Genomic DNA, 24,808 nt, shown 5'->3' on the forward strand with positions numbered 1-24,808 from the left:
ACAAATAATTTTTTCTTTTATATATTTATTTTGGGACTTTTTTCTCTTCTAATTTGGCATTGTTAGATTCATTTGAGGCCCATTTGGACCATGGGTTATGGGTTATGGCCGAAAACAAATTGGCCCATACCCTTGAATTCTAATTAATATATATATATATATATATAATTGTTTTCATATCTAATTAAATAACAAATTGTCTGTATTCAGGCTGGTTGTCTAGGCTGAACAACACTATGATTAGCGAAGGATTCAAACTTAAAACGTTAATTAGGTTTTAAGTGCTTGTCACTGTGTCATTCCTAAGTAATAATAAAGGGTCTATATCCTCATGTTTTTGTTCTCCTTAAAACTGATATTGATTAAATATTTTTTTTAAAGGTAACATATTACAAATAAGAGAGAAAAAATTTAAAATCCAGAAATGGTATAGATGCCTAACAATTTAACCTATGTTTAAGTTAGAATTTTTTTAAAATAGTTATTCAATTAAATAATCTAAATTTTTAAAAATACACTAGTTCAAGTTTTAGGACCAAAATAAAACATCAGAATTTAAGTTATAATACTATATTAAGTTGGCCAATTCACTCGTTTTCAAACAATTGAGATCTTACCAAAATTTCAATTTGCTTTAGAACCTAAAGATATTTATTCTCTGTAATTTAGGTAGACACTAATTTGGGAGGACTATTTTCTAGGCTTTTCATTTCCGGGACCATATATATAAATTTTTCATTCAAATAATAATAGTGTAGTATGGGTTGATCTTTTTCATATATTAAAATTTGATATTCATAGTTGAATATAATATGTACTTTTTTAAGATATCGACAATAAGAATATAAATGCTAATCATAATGATATTTGACCTTTTTTCGTGAGTTCAACCAATGTGAGGACGAAAAATTGATATATATTTTTTATATAATAAGAAGAGATTGAATCTTTGATTTAAAGGAAGATAATTATCTATTTACTAGGTTGGAATTGAGGTAATAACTTTTATATGATTGAGAAGTGTAATTTTTTTCTTTCATTAATGCAAATAAACTTTTTACTAGTTTCTACAATTTTTTGACTTTTTTTTTTCAAGTATATTCATGGACATTCATATTTTATTGATATTTTCAATATCAACTCGAGCTCGACATTTTATGCGGAAATTGTTATCTTTGTTATAATATCATCTTAGATAAAATATTTAATAACTCTAGTTTTAAATCATAGGATAAGATTCTGATTTTAAAGTAAATTTGATGGGAAAATTACGTGGGGTGGCATTTTCTTTTTCTTTTTTCTTTTTAATATTTTGTAGGTGGGATTAGAATAAACACTTTTATTGACATGCCCAAGTACAAAGAATAAAAAAAAAAATAAAAAGGAAAAACAAATATATCATGTTTTTAAATTCTAATTATATAATAAATAGTGTTAAATAATTTTTCATATATAATGTGATTTTTAGTAATTTGGTGATTCTAAAATCACTTTTAAAGCCACACACTAATAATTCAAAATCTCACCTATAAAGTGTGTAACCAAACCTTAAAATAATTTCATGAAAATTATTTTTACAAAATCAACTGTAACTAAATTTTTAGAAAGAAAAATCATTTATTTTAAAATCACTCCTCAGCGTGTCCCTAACTAGAGGAATAATTAGGCTACATAGGGAGAAAAATTTCCATTTCGTTCCTCAAATTCCTGACACTTTTTTTTTTCTTCCTCTCGATAACATTTTCTCTGTAGACTTACTAAATATTATGTCATATAAATTATCAATTATCACACTGATAAACGTAAAAAGGTATAATGAAAAAATGTTAAAATATAAGATATTAAATTAAAACTTTTTAACAACAACTATAATTAAAAAATAAAACTCAAACATTAGAGCAAACAATTAAAATTCAAACCCAGCCTAAAATAAATGTATATAACTAGCCACTAATGTTATCATAAAAAAATAACTCAACTATTAGAATTTATAAATTTCACAAACTCACCAAATTTGGGATTCAATTTTTACTTAGGTACGTGAGTCGTCTCTATTTTTAAAAACTACTCTTTTTTTAAGTGCAACCGCTAGGTTCGTTTTAGCAAAACTACATTTTTTTAATTTACTTAAATTTAAAAATTTTAAATAAAAAAAATTGAATTTGTTATCAATTTTAAAAATTAAAAACAGAAAATAAAATGATTATCAATGGTCCCTTTTCTCAAAAAAAGAAAAAAAAAAACAAATGGTCCCTTCATTTTTCTTTATAAATATAGAAAAATATAATACTTTGAAATAATAAACATTTTTCCCTTTTATAAGAATTATAATTTCGTGGTTATGTGATTATTTTTTTAAAATAATTTACTAAAAAATGAAAAATATTTTTGTTCACTTCTGTTTATATTTTATATCAAGAAAAAAGAATTAATGTAGAGAAAAATTAAAACAAAAGTTAAATACTTTATAAATATAATAATTTAAAGAAAATATGGTTTACCATGTAATTTACAATTTACATTTACAAATATATAAATTAGTGAATTTTTAACTTGGCCTGAGAGGTAAAGATCAGATGGGCACATGCCACCAAGCAAGAGGCATGACTTAAACAAATGATTTTACTAATGATAAGGAAATTCTCAAAGTTGAGGGTCTTCGAGCCTTATCAACTCTATTTATAATGTTATGTTTACCAATATAGAAAAAAATATATGAAATTTTACAAATAAATAAAGCAAAATACACTTTTGATTTGGGCCGGGATTTATGTCTATTTAGTTTTTTTGTCTTTTAAAAGAGACATCTTAACGTACCTAAAATTTAAAAAATAGTTCTAAATGGTTATCGGATTCATTTGATCACTAATTGACCAGCTAACAGAAAAATGATGTGACAGTGAAGTTGCTAATTGTATTTTGCAATATTAATTTGATAATACTTTTTCTGGTGTATTGACTCCTCTTTTCTTCTCCTTCATGAACTAACGGTCAACTTCGCTCATTTGATAGATGAAGGAGAGTAGTGTATGTCGATTGGGGCAGTGGGGAGTGACGACGACTGGGGCAGTGGAGAGTGACGGTGGTTGACGAGAGAATTTTATTCACCTTTGGACACGAACACTATTCCATTCTCAACGAAAATCCGTCTCAAAGACGATTGGAGGAGGAGAGATGGAGGAAGAGAAAAAGTCCGATCATCATAAAAGGAATTATTAAATTAATATTTTAGCAAATTAAGTATCTAAGTAACTTGCTGCCACATCATTTTTCATTTTTTTTTTTTTGCTTTTCTTAGTACAATCATTTTTCATTTTTGTGTAAGCCAATTAATGGTTAAACAAATGCAAAGACTATTTAAAATTGTTTCTCAAATTCATGATTAAACTAAGGATTAAATAGATAGTGAATGAATGAAGATAAATATTAAAGTATATTTTGCCCAAAGAAATATTAAAAAAGTAATTGGAAAATCCCAACAAATTAAATGCATGTAATTTACAGCCATCCATATGCAGTTCCTATTTAACCCCTTTCTCTAGTCGGTGAATTACAAATATTTTGTTTTCCTTTTTTCCCATTTTTCTTTTTAAGTATAACTATTTCTTGTATGTCGAAAATATATTTTAATAAAATAAATTGTATTTTGGTGTTTACAATGTTTCCAAAAATTTAGGTTTTTTTTTTTCTTCTTGACAGTTAAAACTCTATACGATTATCTTGTAAATATTTTAAATTAATAGATATTCTAATTTAGGGTTCATTGTATATATACTTTTTTAAAATTATGTTTTTTTATTACCATTTTATTTTGTATTCTAATATATTATTTAGCTCATTTTTAAATCACGACCAAAACTTTAAAATCAGAAAAAAGTGGTTTCTCTTTTACTTTCTTTCTATAAAATTTGGGTAAATTTAAAAGTATTTTCAAATTTTGAAAAGTTAAACAAAGACAACATACAAATATGTAATACAAAAACACATGTAATTTTCATTTGTTTAATTTTCAAGAGAAAAGAAAGGGAGCAAAATTGTTGTGAAACAACTTTCAAAATTTCAATTTCATACAAAAAAAATTAATTTAATCACGTCAAAAGTTTTATCAAACCATTTAATAAAAATTGACTTGACACATAAAAATATTTTATATCGTATTTCTTATTATTTTTGCTGGCAAATCTTATTCTGAGTATTATTTAAAAATTTCGTAACTTTTTAAAAATTTTCAATCAAGTCAATAAAATCATAGACCTTTTCAAATTAATTTGACAAATTGATAAGGTGATGCTCTATATTTCAATTCTATGATTTAAATCCCACTATCATCTTTGAAATTATTCTATTTCAATTCTTTATTTCTTTTTTAACACATGCATTTTAAGAAAGTAATAATTATAGTCATTGTTATTACTTCATCACCTAATATTTATCACGCTATCTACTCGCCTCAACTAGTCTATATAGTTTCAATGCTCATGTTATCAGGCTAATACACATATATTCGAAACTACATTTGTGCCAGTTGAATAATAATAAGAATCGATGCAATTATTATTTAAAAAAGTATAAAAGACTAAAATAAATATTTTGAAATTTCCAACTAAAATAGAATAAACAAAATTAAAAATAAATATTTTAAAAAATTGAAACATTAAAATTATTTTTTTAATATAATAAGATGTAGGATGTAGATTTGAACTCGCTATCTTTATATTGAAAATAGCTCAACTGATTAATGTGTTTATATTGGATGAAAAACGTTGGAATGAAATGACAAAAGAAAAAGGGAAACAAAAGAATTGGAACAAAATTATATATTTAACCAAAGCTAGGAAGATAAGAAGTCAAATCAAACTCCAAAAAGGTGAAAAATTTTTATTTTTATTTTCTCTAGAAACGGACGAAGAAGAGCCTAATGTCATCATTTTACGTTTGTTTTTATTTTGTCCATCTTGTATTGTGTAAACGAAAACGCCCCCACACTCTTCACTCACTTTAAGGCGAATTCCCTCTCTCTCTCCTCTGTTTCTCTCTCCTCTCTCTCGGAGGAATAAACCCCATGAGAGTTTGGTATTTGTAGGCCAAGGCCAAACCCAAACCTAGACCCAAATTCCCTCCTTTCTCTCTCTCTTTTGATCATTCTCTCAAGAACCCTAAATCACACTTCTCTGTTTTTTTTTTTTTTTAAGAAGAAATTCCTCTCCTTTCTCTTCACCATCTTTCCATTTCTGGCCTCTCTCAAATGGGTTCTATTTATTGTACCTTCTTTTAATGCTCCCCTGTGGAATCCCAATTGGAGTTTATCCGAGTGGTGGGAATTCCCAGATGGACTGAGAGACTCTGTGTCCAACAACTTCAATTTTGTTTTGCTAATTTGACTTTATATTTTTGTATATTATATAATACTATACATATATATTTATTTTTTACCTTTCCAATTCTGTTTTTTGGCACCTGGGTTCTGATTCTATGGCCGCGGTTGCTGAGGATATCGGTGAGGCAGCGGCTGCCAAGAATTTTGATCCGAACATGAAACCCAAATCAGAATTTGATGCTCATAAGCTTGCTGAAATGTTCAGCAATTTGAACCCTTTGGCCAAGGAGTTTTTTCCTTCCTCTTACTCTCATCATGATCGCCAAGAATTTCAGTTTTATTATCAAAACAATAATCGATCGTCGACGAAAAACTTCCAGGTCGCCGATCAACTGTTGCACAGTGATAACAATCGAAGGGTATTCTTTTTTTCCCTTTCAATTCTTCAATCTGATCTGCTTTGGCTGTTCTTGTTTTGATTTTCGGATGATAAAATTCAATCCATAATTCAAGTGCTGGAATTGGATTGAATTGTACTTTATTGGACTGAATTGTACTTTCTGTTTGATTTGGCCATTTGGGATTGTTTATTCTTATTATAATGATTTCAAGTTGATGTGAATTTGTTAATGTGATGTAATTTACTCTTGGGCGTGTCGATCAGTGGTACTTGTCGTGGGAATTTTTCCCACAGTGAGTTCCTGGGATTGTTCAGTATGTTATTGGTATTATTTACTGTACTTGACACTGGAAATTATTTTAGCAGTCTCTGTGTATTGGTTACTTCCCATATCAAGTGAATCTTCTGCAACCTTGAGCAATCGTATCATGTCATTGAATGCTATAATTGTCCATCAAAATCGAGCTCAATTTGAAAATCCAAGCGAGAATTTTATGAGGGTCTGAGTTTTTTATTATGTTGGCTGTTTTTGTTGTCATTTGTTCAACTCTCCTCTAAAATTTCCCATTTCCCATGCTATTTGGGAGAACTTCTGTTGCTTAAACTGAAAGGCTTTTGTTCACGTTCCCATTCGTTTTTAGATCACCTGAGATCTGTTAGCTTCAATGATAATTCTTCATTATCTGTTTAGGTTGCTGCAAGTCTTTTATTATTGCTGATATGTAGATTCTTACTTCTTTTCCCTTAAATTTTTATTGATCATGAGTGCATTTTCTCAAAGTATGAATTATCTTTTGAAGAATTTATCATCAAGAGATCCATGTACTTATATGCTACTTTCAGCTTTTCACTGATACACTCTGTTTTGCTCTTAAAATGAAGAGCATTTCCTTGCAAATTTTCTAGAACAATAATATTTTCTTAATACATGGAATTGAATAAATTGATGCAAAATAATCGATGAAAATATGTTTTTATTTATTACTTTAGATTTGCACTTCCACTGTCATGAGCTTGCTTGTGTAAATATCTTTTTTATTTCCAGCTCAATATAAAAAGCCTCGATTTCCTAAGAAATAATCAACATAGATGGTTAATATTGCCTTAAGTTCTTACCTATGCGTCAGATGTTTACCTTGTTTCAGTTTTATTGTGTCTGGTATTGGGATCTTAAGTAGTATAATTATCACTTGAGGCTTGGTGTTGAACACTTGATCTAGGATTAGCCTATCTTATGTTTTATATGTTAGATTAGTTTGATGATCCAGTCTCTACTATACAACTGTTACCATTATTCGAAGAATAAAGCAGAATTGCCAATCTTAGTATCCCGACATAATTTTGTTTCTTTGAATTATTGATAGTAAGTCTAAGTACCAAATAGTATAAAATTGCTTCTCTAGATTGTGGCTCGTTGTTAAATAGAACTAAATAAAATGAATCAATCACCATGATTGCAAAATGGGTGATATTGAAATTTGTTCTGTGTCTTATGTTTACACTCCCCTCTCTCTCCCCTCTCTTTCAGAGAAGGCAAGACTTTAATAACCAGGGGAGAAGAAGATTGAATAGTAGGTCTGTCAGAGCTCAACAAGAGGAAAGTATAAGGAGGACTGTTTATGTTTCTGATATTGATAAGGATGTGAGTATCATATCTTTACAAGCTTAAATTCTTATTATAATGCATTGAGATCATTTTGGAATGAGAAGCTTGTTTCTAATCTAGGTCTCTGAAGAGGAGCTTGCCAAGGTATTCAGGGAGTTTTGTGGATATGTAAGTATACTCAATTACAATCTGTCTTCTAAGAAGATATTTTATGTTTGCAGTAAAAAAACGTATTTTCTGTGTACTTTGATGAGTATGTACTTGGGTCCACTGAAAAATTTCCTCCAACTTTCCCCTTCCCCCTGCCCCACAAACAACAAGAATACACACACTAAAAGGAGGGACAAGGTTTTTATTCTAAAATGATAGGAGTCGATTATAATTCATCAAAAACATTACAATAAAAGAAGAGGGAAGCAAGAAATCAACCAACACCCAAGACCAAAGGGAGACGAGATGATGAATAAAGAGCAGCCTGGTGACCAAGCTTTTTAAAGAACAAGTAATGGTTGACTTTTTCCTCTTTGCCATCCCTTGTTGTCATGTACGTCATATCGAATAAGTTAATACTGTGCTGCCCCATCAACATTGAAGCGAATTAATTCAGTGAACTTTTTGTTTTTATATTGGCTAAATGTATTGATCAAGATGAGGTCCACCTACGTGTGTCTTATCCCCAGCAGATTTATTATTTGTGAGATGTAAGGAGAGAGTACCAGTCACCTCTTATCTGTTGCCCTTTTTGCAAGGAGGGTCATGGATAATCTCTGGAGCATTTTCAGTTCTCCTGGGTCCTCCCTCTTTCAGTTGAAGATCTTTCGCATTATTATGCCATTCTCATTCTTGCAAACCAAACATAACCTAAGGTCCAATGGAGAAATGGGTGCTGTCATTTTGTGGGGAGGGTGGAAGTCTAGAGTGGATGTATTTGATGTTATTAAAGGGAGATTTCAAGGTGGGTTGTTACAGGACTGGGTTCTGGCTTTCAACTCTAACATATTCTGTAATTATCCTCTTATTGTTATTCTTATTATGAAAAGACATGGTTTGGTTTGTTTTAAACTGGCAATTGAATAATAGTTCAACTTGCATGATAGCAATTTTTTCAAGTAGGTGTGTGTCTTCACATGATATAATGATTAGTCCTTCCTTTTATTGGAATAGTGAACATTTAAGGTTCCAGGATGTTAATAAGAAAATTATCTTGATAGTTGTGGTACAATTATCAAAATGTTTGGTAATATCTCACAACATTAGGGTAGTTCAAGCTGACTGATGGATGCTTTTAATGCTAGATTTTTTTTGTGGATCTTGGTGCTGAAAGGAAGAAATGTTGGTGAACGTGAAAAGTAATGCCTTTTACATGATAGAAATATATTGAAAAGATAAATATTAAACTTAAACTCAATGTCATATCATGCAGGTGAAATTTGTGATCATTTGTATAGTTAATATCTAAGAAATCTACGTTGTTTATGAATAAAAGGCATGCTTCTCTTTTCAACCACTGGAACCAATCTTTTTTTAAGTTTATTTAAATTCCACCGAAATAAAAACAAGTTATATGCCTTTATGTCACTAGTTAATTAAGTTTTTAGATTTAAGAAGCGAGATTTTTTACTATGGACATTTCTTGTTATTAGGCCATGCCAGCATTTCCATTATGAAGAGAATGGATAATAACTAACGGCACACAATGAAATTGTAAATACAAAATTATCTGGAAAGCTATATTTCCTTTCCATACAGTATTGGGTTTACATACCTAAATATTATGGTTGAATGAAGAGATTATTTTGTTCGGATAGCTGAACATTCTTCAAATTGTCTTTCTGCTTCAAAAGTTTATAGAAGACCTTGATTATGGGTAAATTTTATATTTTTGAAGGTTAATGATTGCCGAATTTGTGGTGATCCCCATTCAGTTCTTCGTTTTGCTTTTGTGGAGTTCGCTAATGAGCGTAAGTTAATCTTCACACCCTGAATTTCTTTTCAAACATTTTTGTGAAAAGAAATATATTATTTGATCTTACATGCCATCTGGAATGTTTTGGAAACAGATAGTGCTAGAGCAGCCTTAAACCTTGGTGGCACAATGGTAGGGTCTTATCCAATTAAGGTATTGCCTTCAAAAACTGCCATCCTTCCTGTGAATCCTACCTTTCTCCCCAAGGTATGTTGTCGCCTTATTCCCTATATGGGTACACTTATATATTTCACACAAGTGTTCTCTTATAACCTGATTTAGTCTTCTGTTCTTTTATGATTTTATTACAGTCAAATGATGAATGGGATATGTGTACCAGGACTATCTACTGCACAAATATTGATAAGAAGGTATCATTACTTTCTTTAATTGAATCATACGAAAATTATTAGTGTGAATCTTGACGTATTTGAAATGGAAGAGAACAATGTGACATGCAGAAAGGAAGTAATAGTTTGTTCCTTTCAGTTTTATCCTTTGAATTTCCCATTATTCTTTATTTGGAATATCAGGATGCTCTAGATCACCAGATCTTGGAATTTGAGGCTCCCCTATTTTACTGTTGGGATATTTCTAGAAATATTGTAACAAATTAAATCAAAGAAATCATCAAATCTCTATGAGAATTGTTGGAAGTTCTTCTGTTGGACTCCTTCCTTACCTTCCAAAAACCAACCACGGCAGCATTTTCCCACAGGATCTTTCCCTTGAAAAAACATGGCCACAGAGAATTTTCTAAATAAATTCTAGAATAGTCCATGGCTCACTTTAACTAAGACCAAACTTCTGAAAGAGTCTTTCTCATATTTTTAACATAACTACAGCGATTGAAGAGGTTGGCTCAGCTTTCCTCACTATCCTTACCCAAAATGTACCAACTAGGAAGGACAGAATTTTGAAATTTCTTCTCCAAAACATCAAGGGAGTTAAGTTTCCTCAAGTCCAGAAAAACACTTTTACTTTTATTGAGATTGTTCTCCCTCAAATACCATTCATTAACTGTTTGGGAAGAAGATGCATTGAATTTTAATTGACAGACCTGTTAACTTTACCTAGACCACCTTAAGTCATACTCTTTTGGCTCGTTACCCTCGAAAATATCTAAACACCACCCCTTCTTCTCCTGCTTCTTTATCTATCTATCCATCTATGTTGTTAATTGTGACTAGTTTTCTGAACTAGATACTGTAAATGTTTGACTTGATTCTATTCATAACATTTCAGGCACATTCTTCATCTGCTTGTACTTCTTAAAAATATTCTATTATTTATTCACATTTGCCCTAACTAAGAAGAAAAGTCAGCGTAATAAGTGAAAAATAAAGGACCAGAACTTGCATGGATTCCAATGAATCCAACATGTTTGTTTCTTATTCAATTCCATCCTGCTATGATTTGTCCCAATTGGGGTCCATTTTTATAACTTAATTGACATGTACTAGCCTTGTGCATATCATCATTTATTCAGTGAAATTTTGTTTGTTATATATATATATATATATATAAATTCAACTCTGTTGATTTTTCTTCATATCTTCTGCTCTGGTTCTGGACATTTGCTCCGAGATTTATCTAATTTTAAAAAATCAATATCAGAAAGAGAAATGTAATGGGTGGAAAGACACAACATAGTTTCTGAGGAGTATTGTTCTACTCTTGTGTTGTTTTGTTGTTTTGCCCCTATTTTTGCTTGTTTGTTTTACTTTTTTTTTTCTTTAATCAGAAAAGTGGTTGTGGAAAACATTAAAAAGGAAAAGACTTAGATTATGCTGTTGCATACAATATATTGATCTTAATTCTGATGACACGATGGCACAAATGTTTCCTAATTTTTATCAAGTAATAGTCTTCTTGCCCGTCCATACTCATTAATCTCCTTCAATCTCAATCTGAACTGCACAACTCCCTGTTTTCCCGATTTGACTCCCTATTCGTGCTTCTCGGTATTCCATCAGAGCGTCTTCAAATGAATATCATTAGAAATACGAGGAAGAAATCTTGAAGAATATAAAAAAGGAAACAAAAATTCTATGAAAATGTTGGCCTGATGTGGCTCTATAGTAGGACTTATAGGATATTGTATGACAAACGTGATGCTTTAACTTCAACTTGTGCAAAAGAAAGTGATGCTTGTGAATTTTGTTTTTTTTTTTTTTCTTACAATGGAGAAAACAAGCCTTCATTTTGACAAATGAAAGAATACAAGAAGGCTCACCAAAGGGCCAGAAAAAAACAAACTGACAAATATGACATCCCAAGAAGGAGCCCAACATCTAACGAATTTTAAGGATATTGGGATTTTAAAATACTTTTTATTTATTATATTTTCTGTTTACAGGTATCTCAGGCTGAAGTTAAGAGTTTCTTTGAAACATCTTGTGGTGAGGTAAGATATAAGCAGATGGCATATTTTCATTGGTGGTGTGTTTCGAAGATTTAGACCGACTGTTAACTTAAAATCTTCTTTTGAATGTAGGTAACTCGCTTGAGGTTGCTGGGCGATCAGTTGCATTCAACCCGTATAGCTTTTGTTGAGTTTGCTCTGGTAAGCTTTTTCTCTACAGCATTACACTAGTTAATCATATGGTTTTAAATTTTGTTGAGTTCGCTCCAGTATGCTTTTTCTTATCTGTTTGACTTGGTATATCTTTCCATCAAAAAGTATGACCAACCATCAATATCATTATATTATATACTTAATATTGATTACAATCTCTCAAGGATCTTTTCTATTTCTTATACTCTAATTTTTAAAAATGACTCAATCATGAAGAAAAGAATCATCAGTAAAAAAATTTGGGCTACAACTCTCAACACAATTCTGAAACTCAATAAAGAACACCCTCTGTACTCAGATAGTGCTTCAATTTGGGCTACAACTCTCAACACGATTCTGAAACTCAATAAAGAACACCTTCTGTAGTCAGATAGTGCTTCATCCCACCGATTCCATTGTAATGTTCTTAAATGGCTTCCTGAATGCAGAGTCACGTTGTCCTTTTGTTTTTTTGGAATGAAATGAAAGTTGATGTTTTAATCTTGTGTTATTCATCTGGGGTCCTTGCTAATTTGTAATGATAGAGAGAGCCATCAGAAAATTGTACTCTGCAAATTATCTACTCTTAGGTAGCTGGAATTTTTTTGCTTACTGTCAGAGATATCTTTTAGCTTTCTTTGACGAGTACATATTCTTTTGTTTGCATTTCTTAGATCATTGAACTCACATTTTTCTGTCATTAGTTTAGCTTATGAACTTAGCCTGAATGCAAAGAAATTTGGGTGCTTCTCCTAGACAGTTTTTTGTAAAGGAGAATCTGTCACGAAGGAGGTTTTAGCAACTTTAAGAGTGTCGAAACTTGTGAGTGAGTCGATCACGGACAGGCCTAATGATCAACTGGAAGAATGAAGGGTGTTGAAGCATCTAAATTTTGTAATTTGTAGACTGCACCATCTGATGTGTATGTGGATAAAATGCTTCGTTGTCTCGATCTCTTCTCTGTTTGATATTCAGGTGTACGTTTTACTGCTTAATGTAAATTTTTATTCATCACTCACATTGCGGAACATATTACACTGGGAGCAACTCATAGGCGTCTGTTTTCATTGCTTACGACTTTTCCAAATTTTATCTCAAATTTCATCAAATATTCGAGTGAGATGTATTTTTTGGCGCAGAAGCGTCTGTTTTTGCCTTTTGTAAGAATAGTTCTGTTTGTTTCCATGATCAGGCAGAGACTGCTCTTCAAGCGCTCAATTGTAGTGGCATGATCTTGGGTTCTCAGCCAATCAGGTCTGGTTTCTTCACCGTCCTCTATTTTGTTTCATACATTTGTTTATTTACATTTTTTCCCCAATTTTTTCTTCTTTTTTCTGGCAGGGTAAGTCCTTCGAAGACGCCTGTTAGGCCGCGAGTTACTCGCCCGGGATGCCTGAAGGCATCTTAGAAGCAAACTCTCTCCAATATCAGTGGATGAAATTCAGACAAATGTGTATGAATTGTCCCGAATGTTGGTGAAACACTTTTATTGCAACTGTTGGTTGGACAAGTGAAATTCAGACAACTTGTGAATTGTTGAAGGTGTTGGTGAAACAAACTTTTATGTCACAGAAGTCGAGCTAGTTTCTTTGTGGCTGAACCATGTTCATAACTCTTCTTCAATTGAAGTTCATCTGATTTAGTTTCAATCTTTGACAATTTGTTTCCTCCCCCACTGAGAAAGTCCTTAGTTTTTCCTCTATCACTAACTAGTTTTATGTTTTTATTTCTATTGTTGGAGTTCATTTTATGGTTACTTTTCTCTATCACTTACTTTTTGTGTGTGCTATTTTAGTATTTTGCTTGCAATTTTTCTTTAAAACGAATCTTAGCTCAAATGGTTAAGGCATCTCGACTCAGAGGTTGAAGATTCGAATCTGACTCGTTGTTTAACTAAAAAATAAGAGTCTTGATTTGAAAATTCAATGAAAGAGAAAAAAGAAAACAGATGATCACGCCTCATATGATGAGTTCTTCTTTAACCTTTGGAAATGTTATTGGACATCTGTTTACTAGCGATGTTCGTGTTTTTCTTGTTACCAAATATATTTTCTTGAAGGTTCTCTCTTTAAGATCTATAGGATATTTCGGAAACGACTCCATGGTCATTTAAACTCTTTAACACGTCAATTGAAATGAGTTGACACGATAACAAAGTTGGAACATGTAAAAGAAAAGTAATTGTCACACAAGCTAAAGCTAATTGTGTAGATTTCTACAAGCAAGGAGTGGGATTTTGATAGCCATAAGAGAAGCCGGTGACAGAAAAACAAGAAGAAAAAAGCTTTCCATTGTCAGAGCTGATGAGATTGATGTCTTCAAGCACAATGTTCTTGCATGGCCTGCTTTTGCTGCATCTCAATGTCTCTGCCGTGACTGAACTGCTGCTTCCCCATATGTTCTTGAATCTCACATTGCTTATTTGCACCCCTGAAGATACCTACTCCATCCAAACTAACCCGACTCGATCAATTATGTTTTCTACGACACCCTCGAAATCTAACTAAACCCAACCGAACCGAACCAATTTCACACCAGAAAAAATACTTCACTTAAAAACATTTACCTGTTGATTGCATGGAGGAATGGGGCAATATTGTTGATCAATGATGATGGGATTCCTAACATTGTCCATGAAAATATCCTCATAGTGAATATTGTAAGCATCCGCAGTTGAAGATGAAGCCCACGTCTTGATTCTCACACCATCAGTTGTGTTCCTGAAAGTGCAATTCTTCACTGTAATCCCCATCACATCCTCTTCATTCTCGTACTTCCCTAAGCTTCCTATACTGATACCATGTCCCGGGCCGCAAACCACGTTCGAGACGTGGATGTTCTTGCTCCCGGACAGCATCGAAATGCAATCGTCTCCAGTGCCGATGATCGAGTTTGTTATGTTGATGCTGTCGGAGTTTCCAATTTTTATTCCATCGGTGTTGGGGCTGTCCCCGGGGGCGGAGATATGGATGTTGGTGATGTTTATCTTGCTGCATCCGAAAAGCATGAAATGGTTGTTCTTGCTGTTGATCGATCGCAAGTTATGAACTTTTCCATTCGTGACAAAATCAAATTTCATTGTCTGAAAAAATCATAGAAATCACAAAAACGTTTATAGCAAAATTTTAAGATTGTATCTAATAAGTCTCTAAACTTTCAATTTTGTATCTTTTAGATCCTTAAACTTTAAAAGGTATTAAAACACGACATTGAAAGTTTAGAGATCTATCAAAAGAGACGAGAAATGAAAATAGGAAAACTTACGGTAGGAAGGGAGAGGCAAGTAGGGGTTTTTTTGCACTCATTTCTTGGCCAAGCAATAGCACCTTGACCATCCAAGGAGCCACCTCCACAAACAGTCAAGCGATCGACATATCGGAAGTTGATCCAACTATCAGCAGATAGAGACGACATGTCGGTAGGAGCCTTTAGAATCCCCTTTATCACAAAAGCAGTTTGGCCCTCACATGGACCCAAGAAAAGCACTTTTCTCAACTTGAATGTTCCTTTTGGGATATAAACCCTACCCCTCCCCTTCCATCCACATGCATCCCTCCATGCCTCCAAAAATGCCTAAAATTCCCAAAAAAAGAAAAAAAAAACCCATTTTAGTTTTCTCGCGATAGATCGAGTTCGAAATAATCATTCGAGAGTTATTCTCCGAAACAACTTTTAAGTATATTTATCTGGGATCAAGATACAATATCATCTCGTGATTCTAAAAGTAAAATAACTACAAAGTCTTCATATATGAGTAAGAAAAACAGTTATCTAAACCTGCCTTAATTTTTCATTCATTTTCTTAACATGCCTCTACAAAAATTCTTGAAAAGCTCATTTCAATTTTTGCTCAATGAAATTGGGAACAGTTCACAACTTTAGAGTATAATTTTTGGATCGTTACTTAATCTCGTGATTCTATCCAAAAAATAATTATAACCCTAATTGAGCAAGAAAAAACGGTTATCTAAACATGTCATAAATTTTCATTCGTTCTAAACACGCTTCAAAGATGCCTAAAAATCCCATTTCAACTTTGCTCTAGTTCAAGATTTATTCCAAGAAACAACTTTCAAGTGCAATTTTTTGGGTTGTCGCTTGGAAAAACAAAGACATGCGATTCTACTAGAAAAATAACTATAACCCTAATTACGAGTAAGAAAAAACAGTTATCTAAACATGTTTTTTCATTCTTTTAGTATATTTACCTTACTGTTATCTGTTTTTCCATCTGGGATTGCTCCATAGTTGACAACATTGAAGAATTTGGCCTTACCACCATGAGCTTCTATGATGGAAAACAAGAAAAAACCAACCAAAAAAACCCTAAAAACACCACATTTCTTCAGACCCATTTCTTCTTTCTTCTTCTTCTTCTTCTCTCTGGTTCTGAAATGGGATTGATTGGCTTTGGCTTTATAAATACATGATAATGATTAATAGAGTTTCTAAAAATGAAATTCAGGTTGATATTTTGATACCAAATTGTTAGATAATTGTTTTTGGTATGTTTTTTTCATCTTCTTACTGCATTTGGTCTGGTCAATAAATATTATATAGAAATAATCTCTTTATTAAAAGAAAGGATCACAAATCTTAATTAATAAGGAAGAAAATTAAGGGTTTTTAGTCTTAATTTTCTTCATAATTATCATCCAAACTTGGAAATGTGTGTATGCATACATAGAAGAAGTTTAAAAGAGGGCTTTAGTTTCTCTGGTTGATTCGGGACTGAAAATTTCTGTAGTAATTATCCTGTGAGGTAGGGTCTATGGTAATCAAAATTATGGACCATTCGATTCATGAGGGCCCACTGGGGATGAGAGAATCCGACGGTGAATGGAGAGTGAATATTGGGAATTGCTGTGAGTTGTGCCGTACTGGATCCATGGGAGGGGGAAATATAATAATTAAGGCCGAAATTAATCCCTATTTTCTTGATATGTCATAACTTTTATTATTATTGTTATTTATTTTTTATTTTTTATTATTTTTTTGGTTGAGGATTTGATCTGCGGTAATTAAGATAAGATATTTCATACCATTTAAGGCAAATCCATTTTTTATTATTTGCTAGCAAGTTTTTTCTTATACCAATAAGAAAATAGCTTAATAATTGAATAAATAGAAAATGCTTTGTAGGAATAAAAAGAAACTGATATGAAATGCAAGAATTTCGTGAGAATTATTTTTTATTTTTTTTATTTTTGAAGCAAATGAAAATGCAAAAAAACCATTACACAGAAGATGAAAGACGAAAACAATCTTCCTCCACGCAAAGAGACACAGTCGATGGACACGTTTCCACCCAGACATGCAGATCGGACGAATCTAAAGCCAGACGCGTCAGTCGATAAGTAGTCGTATTATCTTCCTGATTCACAAAACTGAAGAAAATTTGAACACCTGCCAAAGCCCCCAACTCGTGAGAATTATTTTGATAGTCCGATATCATTGAAATGGAAGAAGCTTTATCGAATAATTTATGTAAATTATATTCACAAAAATTGATCAAAATTTGATCCATCCCTTATTCTTTGTTTAGTCGTCATTGTGTGAGACCTTTTTTTATTTTATTTTTTTAAACTAAAGTATAAGAGCATAAAAGTATTCAAACGTAGGAAAAGGAAGTAATGGAGATGGAACTCTTATGAAGAAATTTAAGATCATATGAAATTCTTTAGGGACGATTAGGGTTTTGAAGTTTGATTTGGATGCTTTGAAAATAAAATGTATGTTGGGAGATGTATGATAGTTAGGCTTGGCAATTCACATTCACTTTCTTGTTTGTAGAATCAGGATTCAATGAATATGCGTATTTGTTTTTTAAAACTGTTTTCGAATTTTGTGATCCAAAAAGTAAAAATTCTAAAAACAACTTTTTATGTTTTCTGTATTTTCAACTTTGGAATTTTAAACTTTATATTAAAAAGGATAAAAAAAATTTATGAATATATTATTTCATGTTATAAACTCATTTCATTGTTGTTAAAATTAAACCATGTAAAATACAATAGATTATAAATTATAAAACATTTTAAAATAATAATTATACAAAATTTATAATAAATTAATTAATATTATTTTACATTAAACTAAATATTTAGTTGATAACTACTACTAGTTTACAAATATATTGCTAAACACAGATTGAACAGTTTTTGAAATTGACATTCAATTTTTAAATCCACCATCAAACGCATAAAAATACAATTCTGTTTTTTTATAGAAAATATACAATTCTGTTTTTTTTATTGAATCTCTTATTTTCTGATCACTAAAAAAAATTATTGTATCTGATTTTGTATGAAAATATTATCAACATTACATGAGAATAAATTGTGTTTGTATTTATTTATTTATTTTGAGCAAGTATGTTCCTTATAATTAATAGGAGTAATCTTTTTTTTTCGAGATATAATAGGAGTAATCTTAGAAATGTAATATAATTATGATATATTAATTAATTAACTAAACAATTCGAAGTCATTAATTTAAATTAACTAATTAGAAATCAGTGAATAGTTTGAATCGAGTAATTAATTATAAACTTTCAATGAATTCTTTCACTAAAATTAGTTTTAAACGATTGAAATTAATAATTAATAATATTATTAGTTAACTAACTATTCAATAAAAATCAACTGCATTGGCTTGATATATTTTCCCATAAAAATAAATTAAATACATATTTAAATCAATTTATTAATTATTATCAATTTATAATTATCGAACAATTAATTAATTTAAATTACAATATAATATTATAAATTATAAGCTTAATTTAAACATACTAATTAATTTATATGAATTAATTTTAATTAAATATTGAGAATCTATATAAATAAATTAAATTTATCAACCCATCCGCTTAAATTTTTTGTTGAGTGATAGTTTATTCATCCTTAATGTAAATAAATATTTTTTTTTCTTTTTTCTAAATACGAAGATATGGAAAAAGAAGATTAAAAAGGAGAAAAGGGAGATGGAAAAAAGAAAACCCATAAAATTGGGTATAAATTATGTCAAAGAATAAATTATTCTATTATCCAACCCCATAAAAACTTGCTCCAAACAAAGAAATACCAATCTCATACTTATTTCTATCGATCAAAATTCTGAGTTGATGGACAAGATGCATAGACAATATGACAATGTTTGAGAAATTTTAATATTATCCCCAATTTTTTTTTTTAAATTTATCGTTCTGTCATGTATATAAACTTAATTTACATATAATAGTGGGTATCGTACGATACCATTTTAAAGGTTAATAGTTTAAATTCTCACTCTACAATATTTGAATTTAAAACGTACAATTTTAATTTTTTGTTTTTATTCCATAACTTTTTAGATTTATTTTCATTTTAATTCTATCTCATCTATATTTGTCGTTAATTTAATTGATTAGCTTTTTTTAACAAAAAAAATGAATATAATCATTAAACCATCTAGGAACACAATTATTTTTTTGTGATTATTCGAAATATTTTAGTTTTGAAGATGGTATCCCAAAAAAAATTAATTTCTTGGTTTTATTCCAAATTCTTTTTTTTTTCTTTAAAAACCTTCCTGTCTTAATCGTTGGACCATCTCGAACTATACCGACTAAGTTGTCAATATTTATTCAAAAAAATTATTTTTTCAAAAAATAAGCATTGAAATAGCACAAATGCTTGACCATCTAAATTAGTATAAATCAAACATCTTTCCCATCACATTTCAAACCAAGTTAAAATATTTATATTTCCTTTTGAAAATGTAGCTTCAAAGTCAAGTGTCAAGTATTAAATCTAATCAATATTTAAAACCACTTCTTGAATTGAAAGCATTAAATTAATAATTGCAAACAAAAAAGTCAAAAAATAGCATAGTAAATATATTACTTTTTGCATTTTTTTCTAAGCATCTATATCTCCTCATCATAAGTTTGAATGTTCCATCCTCTTTTCTTTTTCTTCTTTTTTTCATATTTTCAATTTGATTTTCTAATATATATAAATTCTCATAAGTAAATTAAAAAAGTGGAAATTAAAGTCAATTACATGTCAACTTTTTCTTTTTCTCCAAAGTGTGTTTCTTAAGCAAATTATATAACACGTCATAAGAGGATAAAAAAATTATTATTATTATTATAGAATAGAGTAAATTAATTATTAAATATAATATTTTTTAGGTTCAAATTTTATTTTAATTTTATGAACTTTCGTAATTAACTATTTTGTTGTAGTTTTTAAAATTTTAAATGTTCATTGTTCATCTCCATTTTTAAATATTCTGCTTTAACCTTTAAACTTTGCAAAAAATTACTTTAATCGTCCTTAACGTTAATTTTATCAATCATTCAACAAAGACTTGAACTTGTTTGTAATAATTTTTATGCTTTTCAAGGATTGAGATAAAATACTAATTAAAATTTTAGAGACCAAAAATAGAAATTATGACAAGAACTGAGACATAATTTAAACCTAATTTTTAATAATTATTGTCCGACAACAAACCAAGGAAAATAATCACTCTAGGATACAAAGAATTATATTGATAATTAAAATATGAAGTATTTCAAATCCAAACATATATTAAAATGAATAAATAAAAAGAAAAGGGAGAATCCAAAAATACTACTCAATTATTTCTTATCTAAGTTATGTATAAATAAATTATTTTCAATTATTTGTACGATATTTGACACATTAATTACCTAATATTTTTAAATAATTTTGTTTCGTCCAAAGTTATTTTACGAATTCTTCAATATGACATTTATTAGTACTATTTATACTCAATTTTTCCCCTATTCCATTTCAAACACATGAAAAGAAAAAAAAAGTTGAAGGATCTTTGTGTGTTTGTTTATTTATTTATTTATTTAAGGTGTTGCGACATTTGAAACGTAGAAATTAATTTGAAAATAGGAGGGAGTAATTTTTAAGTCTAAAAATAAAAAATTAGTGCATTTTAAGTACAAGAATAAAATTTTTATTATTAGCCGTGGCAAATCTAATAATATTGTACTTGACTATCAAAATTTGTTATATTTGATATTAGTTTGTTTAATAGGAAAAATTACTTCATTTGATATTAATTTGTTCAATAGCATGACTACAAAAATAGATAGAAAGAAAGAAATCGTATTTTGAAATTGGGAATATTTAGGGAAGTTTTTTTCATTAAAATTAAAGTTTCTTTCAAATAGTTAAAATTTCTAACGAATGACTAAATTATTATTAATTTGAAAATTCGAGGACCAAATCGTTACTTTTAAAAATCTATGAACTAAATAGAACTAAATCATTACTTTAATGAAAATATAGGGATCAAATCTGTATTTTAACCAATTTTAAATAATTTATAGGAGAGAAATTTATCAATTTTCTTCGAAAAAATAAAATATCAGATTTTAAAAAGAAACTAAAATAAAAACTATAAAACTAAGAACTATTTTGTCGGGATCAAATAATTAAAGATTAAAATTTTGTTGTTATTATTATTATTATTATTTATCTTTAAACACTTTATGGACAAACTTAAAATTCAATAAATGACATATGATTTTAATTCATTTTAAAAGATAGTGCATATATATGTAGCTGATAAGTTAAATTATTTTCGAAGACAAACGTTCTCTTAGTAAGTTAATGTTAAAGATAAATAAACCACCATTAAGGAGGAAACAACAAGGTTCGAACATAAGATCTCCGGCTCTAATATCATGTTAATGATAAATAAACCACCACATTCAACCCAAAAGCTTAACCTTATAAGTTGGATAAATTTAATTTATATATATAGATTCTCAACCGCTAAGAACATATATAAGAATGTATAGAAAAAAACATATATAAGAATATTATATAATTTCAAAGATACTATTATATTAATATGAAATTTACGTCGTACCACTATATGACTATAATTTGGGTACGAGAGCGCATTGTCTCAAATGCACGTGTACACATGCACGACTCATGGTTAGTTCAAGACGCTTTAGTTCTATCGAATCACGATGACATGCATCTATACCTCATAATATAGTTTCCTAAATTCAAAAATCACACAATGTTATGGTACAACCCCACGGTTTTATTGAATAAAACTTTACAAAGAATTCTTCCTAGGCAAAAATAATATAAATAATATGAACAATTCAATAAATGAAAGAGAAAATTAAAGAGAAAATTTGAAAATTTCAAGTATTTTTCTTTTCTTAATTTCCCATTTAGGACCGCAACTATTGATTTTGCCTTGGTCAGCTAGCTTGGATTTCTTCTCTCATCAAATTTAAAACCCTAGATAGATAGCTAGATGGGAAAATATTTCACTATTCAAAAACTATTTTTTGCCCAAAAAAAAATCATATTATACAAAAGGTATTTGGAAAATCATACACACAATTATATATAATACGTACGATGAGAAGGGGATTTTTCTTTTCTCACCAAATTATCAAAAGGATAATTATGAATTGAATATTTCTATACAATTATGTGAAAGAGATTTCCAACTTAATAGGTCTCGTGTAAATTTAAATACATTTATATTATTCTATTAAAATGAAATGATTGTTAAATATGCTTTAACTTTATTTTTTATTTTTTAGCATTACTTTATAAATTATATTTGGTTAATTGTCATAAGATTAGTCCTACAAAATTTGAGTAACATAGGTTGCTGAATTGGCATGATGAGACCAACAATAGATAAACAATGAGTATATGTCACATCAATATTTCGTTAATTCATGTTAACTATATACCGACTAAATAAAAATATGATTTAAAGTTTAGAGACTAAATTGATGATTTAAGTTAGAAATGAGGATCCAAAGAAAAATAGAAAAAAAAAAAGTCTAGAAGATGAAGAATATTTTCCTTTTGAGAATATTACTATTTCAAATAATCCTTTGAAGAGAATTAAGGCAAGGCAATTGTAAAAACATTGATTCCATGAGTTGACAAATTCAAAAAGTCATGTGGATGTTTCTAAACCAAGGTTGTAAAAGGGTCTCTCTACATTATTGTTCCTTTTCAAACCAAAAAGTCCATATTTATTAGGTATTCTCATCATCACTTTTTCAAAGAGATTTAATTTATATACATGTTGATCCTCCAAAAACCCAAAATGTCTGTCTCAAAAGTTCAAGATTTCAACGGCAAGAAAAACCCATTCTTTTTTGTCAAGTGAATAGTTTGACAATATTTATTAAACACATGTCCTTTTTTTATAATATGGAATCGATAGCTATTTACTTTTTTCACCTTTATAATTGGAACACCCACATTCGTCCTGAGGTCCGAACCTGAGAGAAATCAATATTTAATTTATAGGTAGGTGATACCACAAGGTATCATGTCTTTGTTGATGGACCGTATCTTGAGATAAATATAAACACATTTTATTTTAAAATAACTATTTTTCTTTTGACAAACTAAAAGAGTTTAAACCCATTGATATTGTTGGTTGTTCTAGATCAACTAGCGAAGTTGATATATTCTCTTGTATTAGTTGGTAAGAAGTTGGCAAGTTAGACAATTTTTTTATTGAAATATGTGATATATTTGTTCAAGGAAAAAAAATAATATTAAAGTATTGTAGTAGTTCAAATGGATAGATAATATTTTATATGGATAGTATATTTGTTTGTTTATTTATTTATTATTATTATTATATTTTTTTGTCTTTTGAAATTTAAACATGTTGAAAACCAAATAGAGGGAAAATGAGAAAAAAAGAAAAGACAAGTAGAAGAAGAAAGACGATAAGTCAACAAAACTTATAAATGATATAACTTTTTTTAAAGAAAATTTATAGCTTATGTTGATTTTGGTAGTATTATCCTTTATCATTTATCATTTTTTTATTTATCATTTTTCTTCTTTTAGAAAAAAATTACTCGGTGATAATACATACTATTGAGATGAGTAAAGTTAAAAAAAAAGTTAGTTATAATAATAATAATGGCTCGAGCATCTACAATCAATATATTTTGTTAAAACGATCATAGATAAGCCGTAATTGACATATATTTTCAACTAAGAGAATGTGAATTCGATCTCTCTCCACCTGATCTCCAGTTGTATACTAAAAAAAGAAAAATCAATAAATAAATAAATATATATATATGGGAAAGCATATATAATCAATAGTTATTAAATATCTTAATAAACATTTATAGCTATAAAAACGTAATATCTACAACAAATACAACCCTACCAAAATATCTTGTACTACCCTACAAATGATGGGAGAAAATGAGTGGTCCAAAATAACTTGAAAGAGATATTACCTAAGGTTAATTATTGAGCCACGTATATCAATTTTCAATATTACAAATATAATTAATATCTCATTTAACATACAATTTAATTAATAGATAAAGTATCTAATTTACCTCTTCTTTTTTAATCTATTTATACATTTTCTAAAGTTGAAGAAATTCAACTTTTTTTTAACTCATTTATGTCAACCAGTGACGAGTTTGGATATTCACCCCATAAGTTGTATTGAAAAAAATTAACTCGCATGAAATTTAGTTATAATTTTGAAATAGAGAAAATATATATGATAAAAGAAAAAAAAGTATACTTTATGAGTCATCAAACTTCGATAATTTTCATTTTATCTCATTAAACAATAGCTTAAATAAGTTCATTAATATATATTATTGCCCTCAAAACTAAAATAAGCTAAAATGTTGTTCGTCAACAAATAATTAACTCGAAATCTAGCTTAACAAAAGCACCTAAAATCCAACTAAACTCACTAAAGAACTAAAACTTGGCCCATAAACAAATAGGGGAAAAAATCAAATTTAACACCAAAATATACATAAATTCCAATCAAAACAAAAGCTAGAACACGACCACAAAATTAGCATCTATATAAATATAGTTTTGCCTCGTTATTCAAGAAAACGCTTGTACTCAATCACAAATTTTCTAAGAATAACACGTGAACTAAAT

The 24,808-nt window shown here is 29.4% G+C and overlaps 2 protein-coding genes across 2 annotated transcripts; one reads left to right on the plus strand and one right to left on the minus strand.

Annotated features, from left to right (window-relative positions):
- The first annotated feature begins 4,968 nt into the window (after positions 1–4,968).
- On the plus strand, positions 4,969–13,602 carry CID9 (CTC-interacting domain 9). The gene is made up of 10 exons (XM_022287248.2): positions 4,969–5,736; positions 7,246–7,359; positions 7,444–7,491; positions 9,212–9,284; positions 9,384–9,496; positions 9,601–9,660; positions 11,649–11,696; positions 11,787–11,855; positions 13,039–13,100; positions 13,188–13,602. The coding sequence occupies exons 1-10, from the start codon at positions 5,473–5,475 to the stop codon at positions 13,252–13,254; spliced, it is 918 nt and encodes a 305-aa protein (XP_022142940.1). The 5' UTR covers positions 4,969–5,472; the 3' UTR covers positions 13,255–13,602.
- Positions 13,603–13,899: 297 nt separating this feature from the next.
- Positions 13,900–16,201, minus strand: LOC111012904 (exopolygalacturonase-like). Its single transcript, XM_022287210.2, has 4 exons — positions 16,055–16,201; positions 15,111–15,419; positions 14,413–14,928; positions 13,900–14,286 (listed from the first exon to the last, which is right to left on the minus strand). Exons 1-4 carry the CDS (start codon positions 16,199–16,201, stop codon positions 14,062–14,064), a joined length of 1,197 nt encoding a protein of 398 aa, XP_022142902.2. The 3' UTR covers positions 13,900–14,061.
- Between the last annotated feature and the right edge of the window lie 8,607 nt (positions 16,202–24,808).

Source organism: Momordica charantia, assembly GCF_013281855.1.
Source record: "Momordica charantia cultivar OHB3-1 chromosome 10 unlocalized genomic scaffold, Mcharantia_2.0 BLBB01000010.1, whole genome shotgun sequence".
Lineage (NCBI taxonomy): Eukaryota > Viridiplantae > Streptophyta > Magnoliopsida > Cucurbitales > Cucurbitaceae > Momordica > Momordica charantia.

Excerpts from the sequence above, each read along its gene's own strand:
- LOC111012904 (XM_022287210.2), bottom strand. The coding sequence starts at position 16,201 with ATGGGTCTGAAGAAATGTGGTGTTTTTAGGGTTTTTTTGGTTGGTTTT. Across the intron at positions 15,420-16,054 it reads GAAAAACAGATAACAGTAAG|GCATTTTTGGAGGCATGGAG; the intron begins GTAAATATACTA and ends TGGGAATTTTAG. Across the intron at positions 14,929-15,110 it reads CTTGCCTCTCCCTTCCTACC|ACAATGAAATTTGATTTTGT; the intron begins GTAAGTTTTCCT and ends TGATTTTTTCAG.
- CID9 (XM_022287248.2), top strand. The coding sequence starts at position 5,473 with ATGGCCGCGGTTGCTGAGGATATCGGTGAGGCAGCGGCTGCCAAGAAT. Across the intron at positions 5,737-7,245 it reads ACAGTGATAACAATCGAAGG|AGAAGGCAAGACTTTAATAA; the intron begins GTATTCTTTTTT and ends CCTCTCTTTCAG. Across the intron at positions 7,492-9,211 it reads TCAGGGAGTTTTGTGGATAT|GTTAATGATTGCCGAATTTG; the intron begins GTAAGTATACTC and ends ATATTTTTGAAG.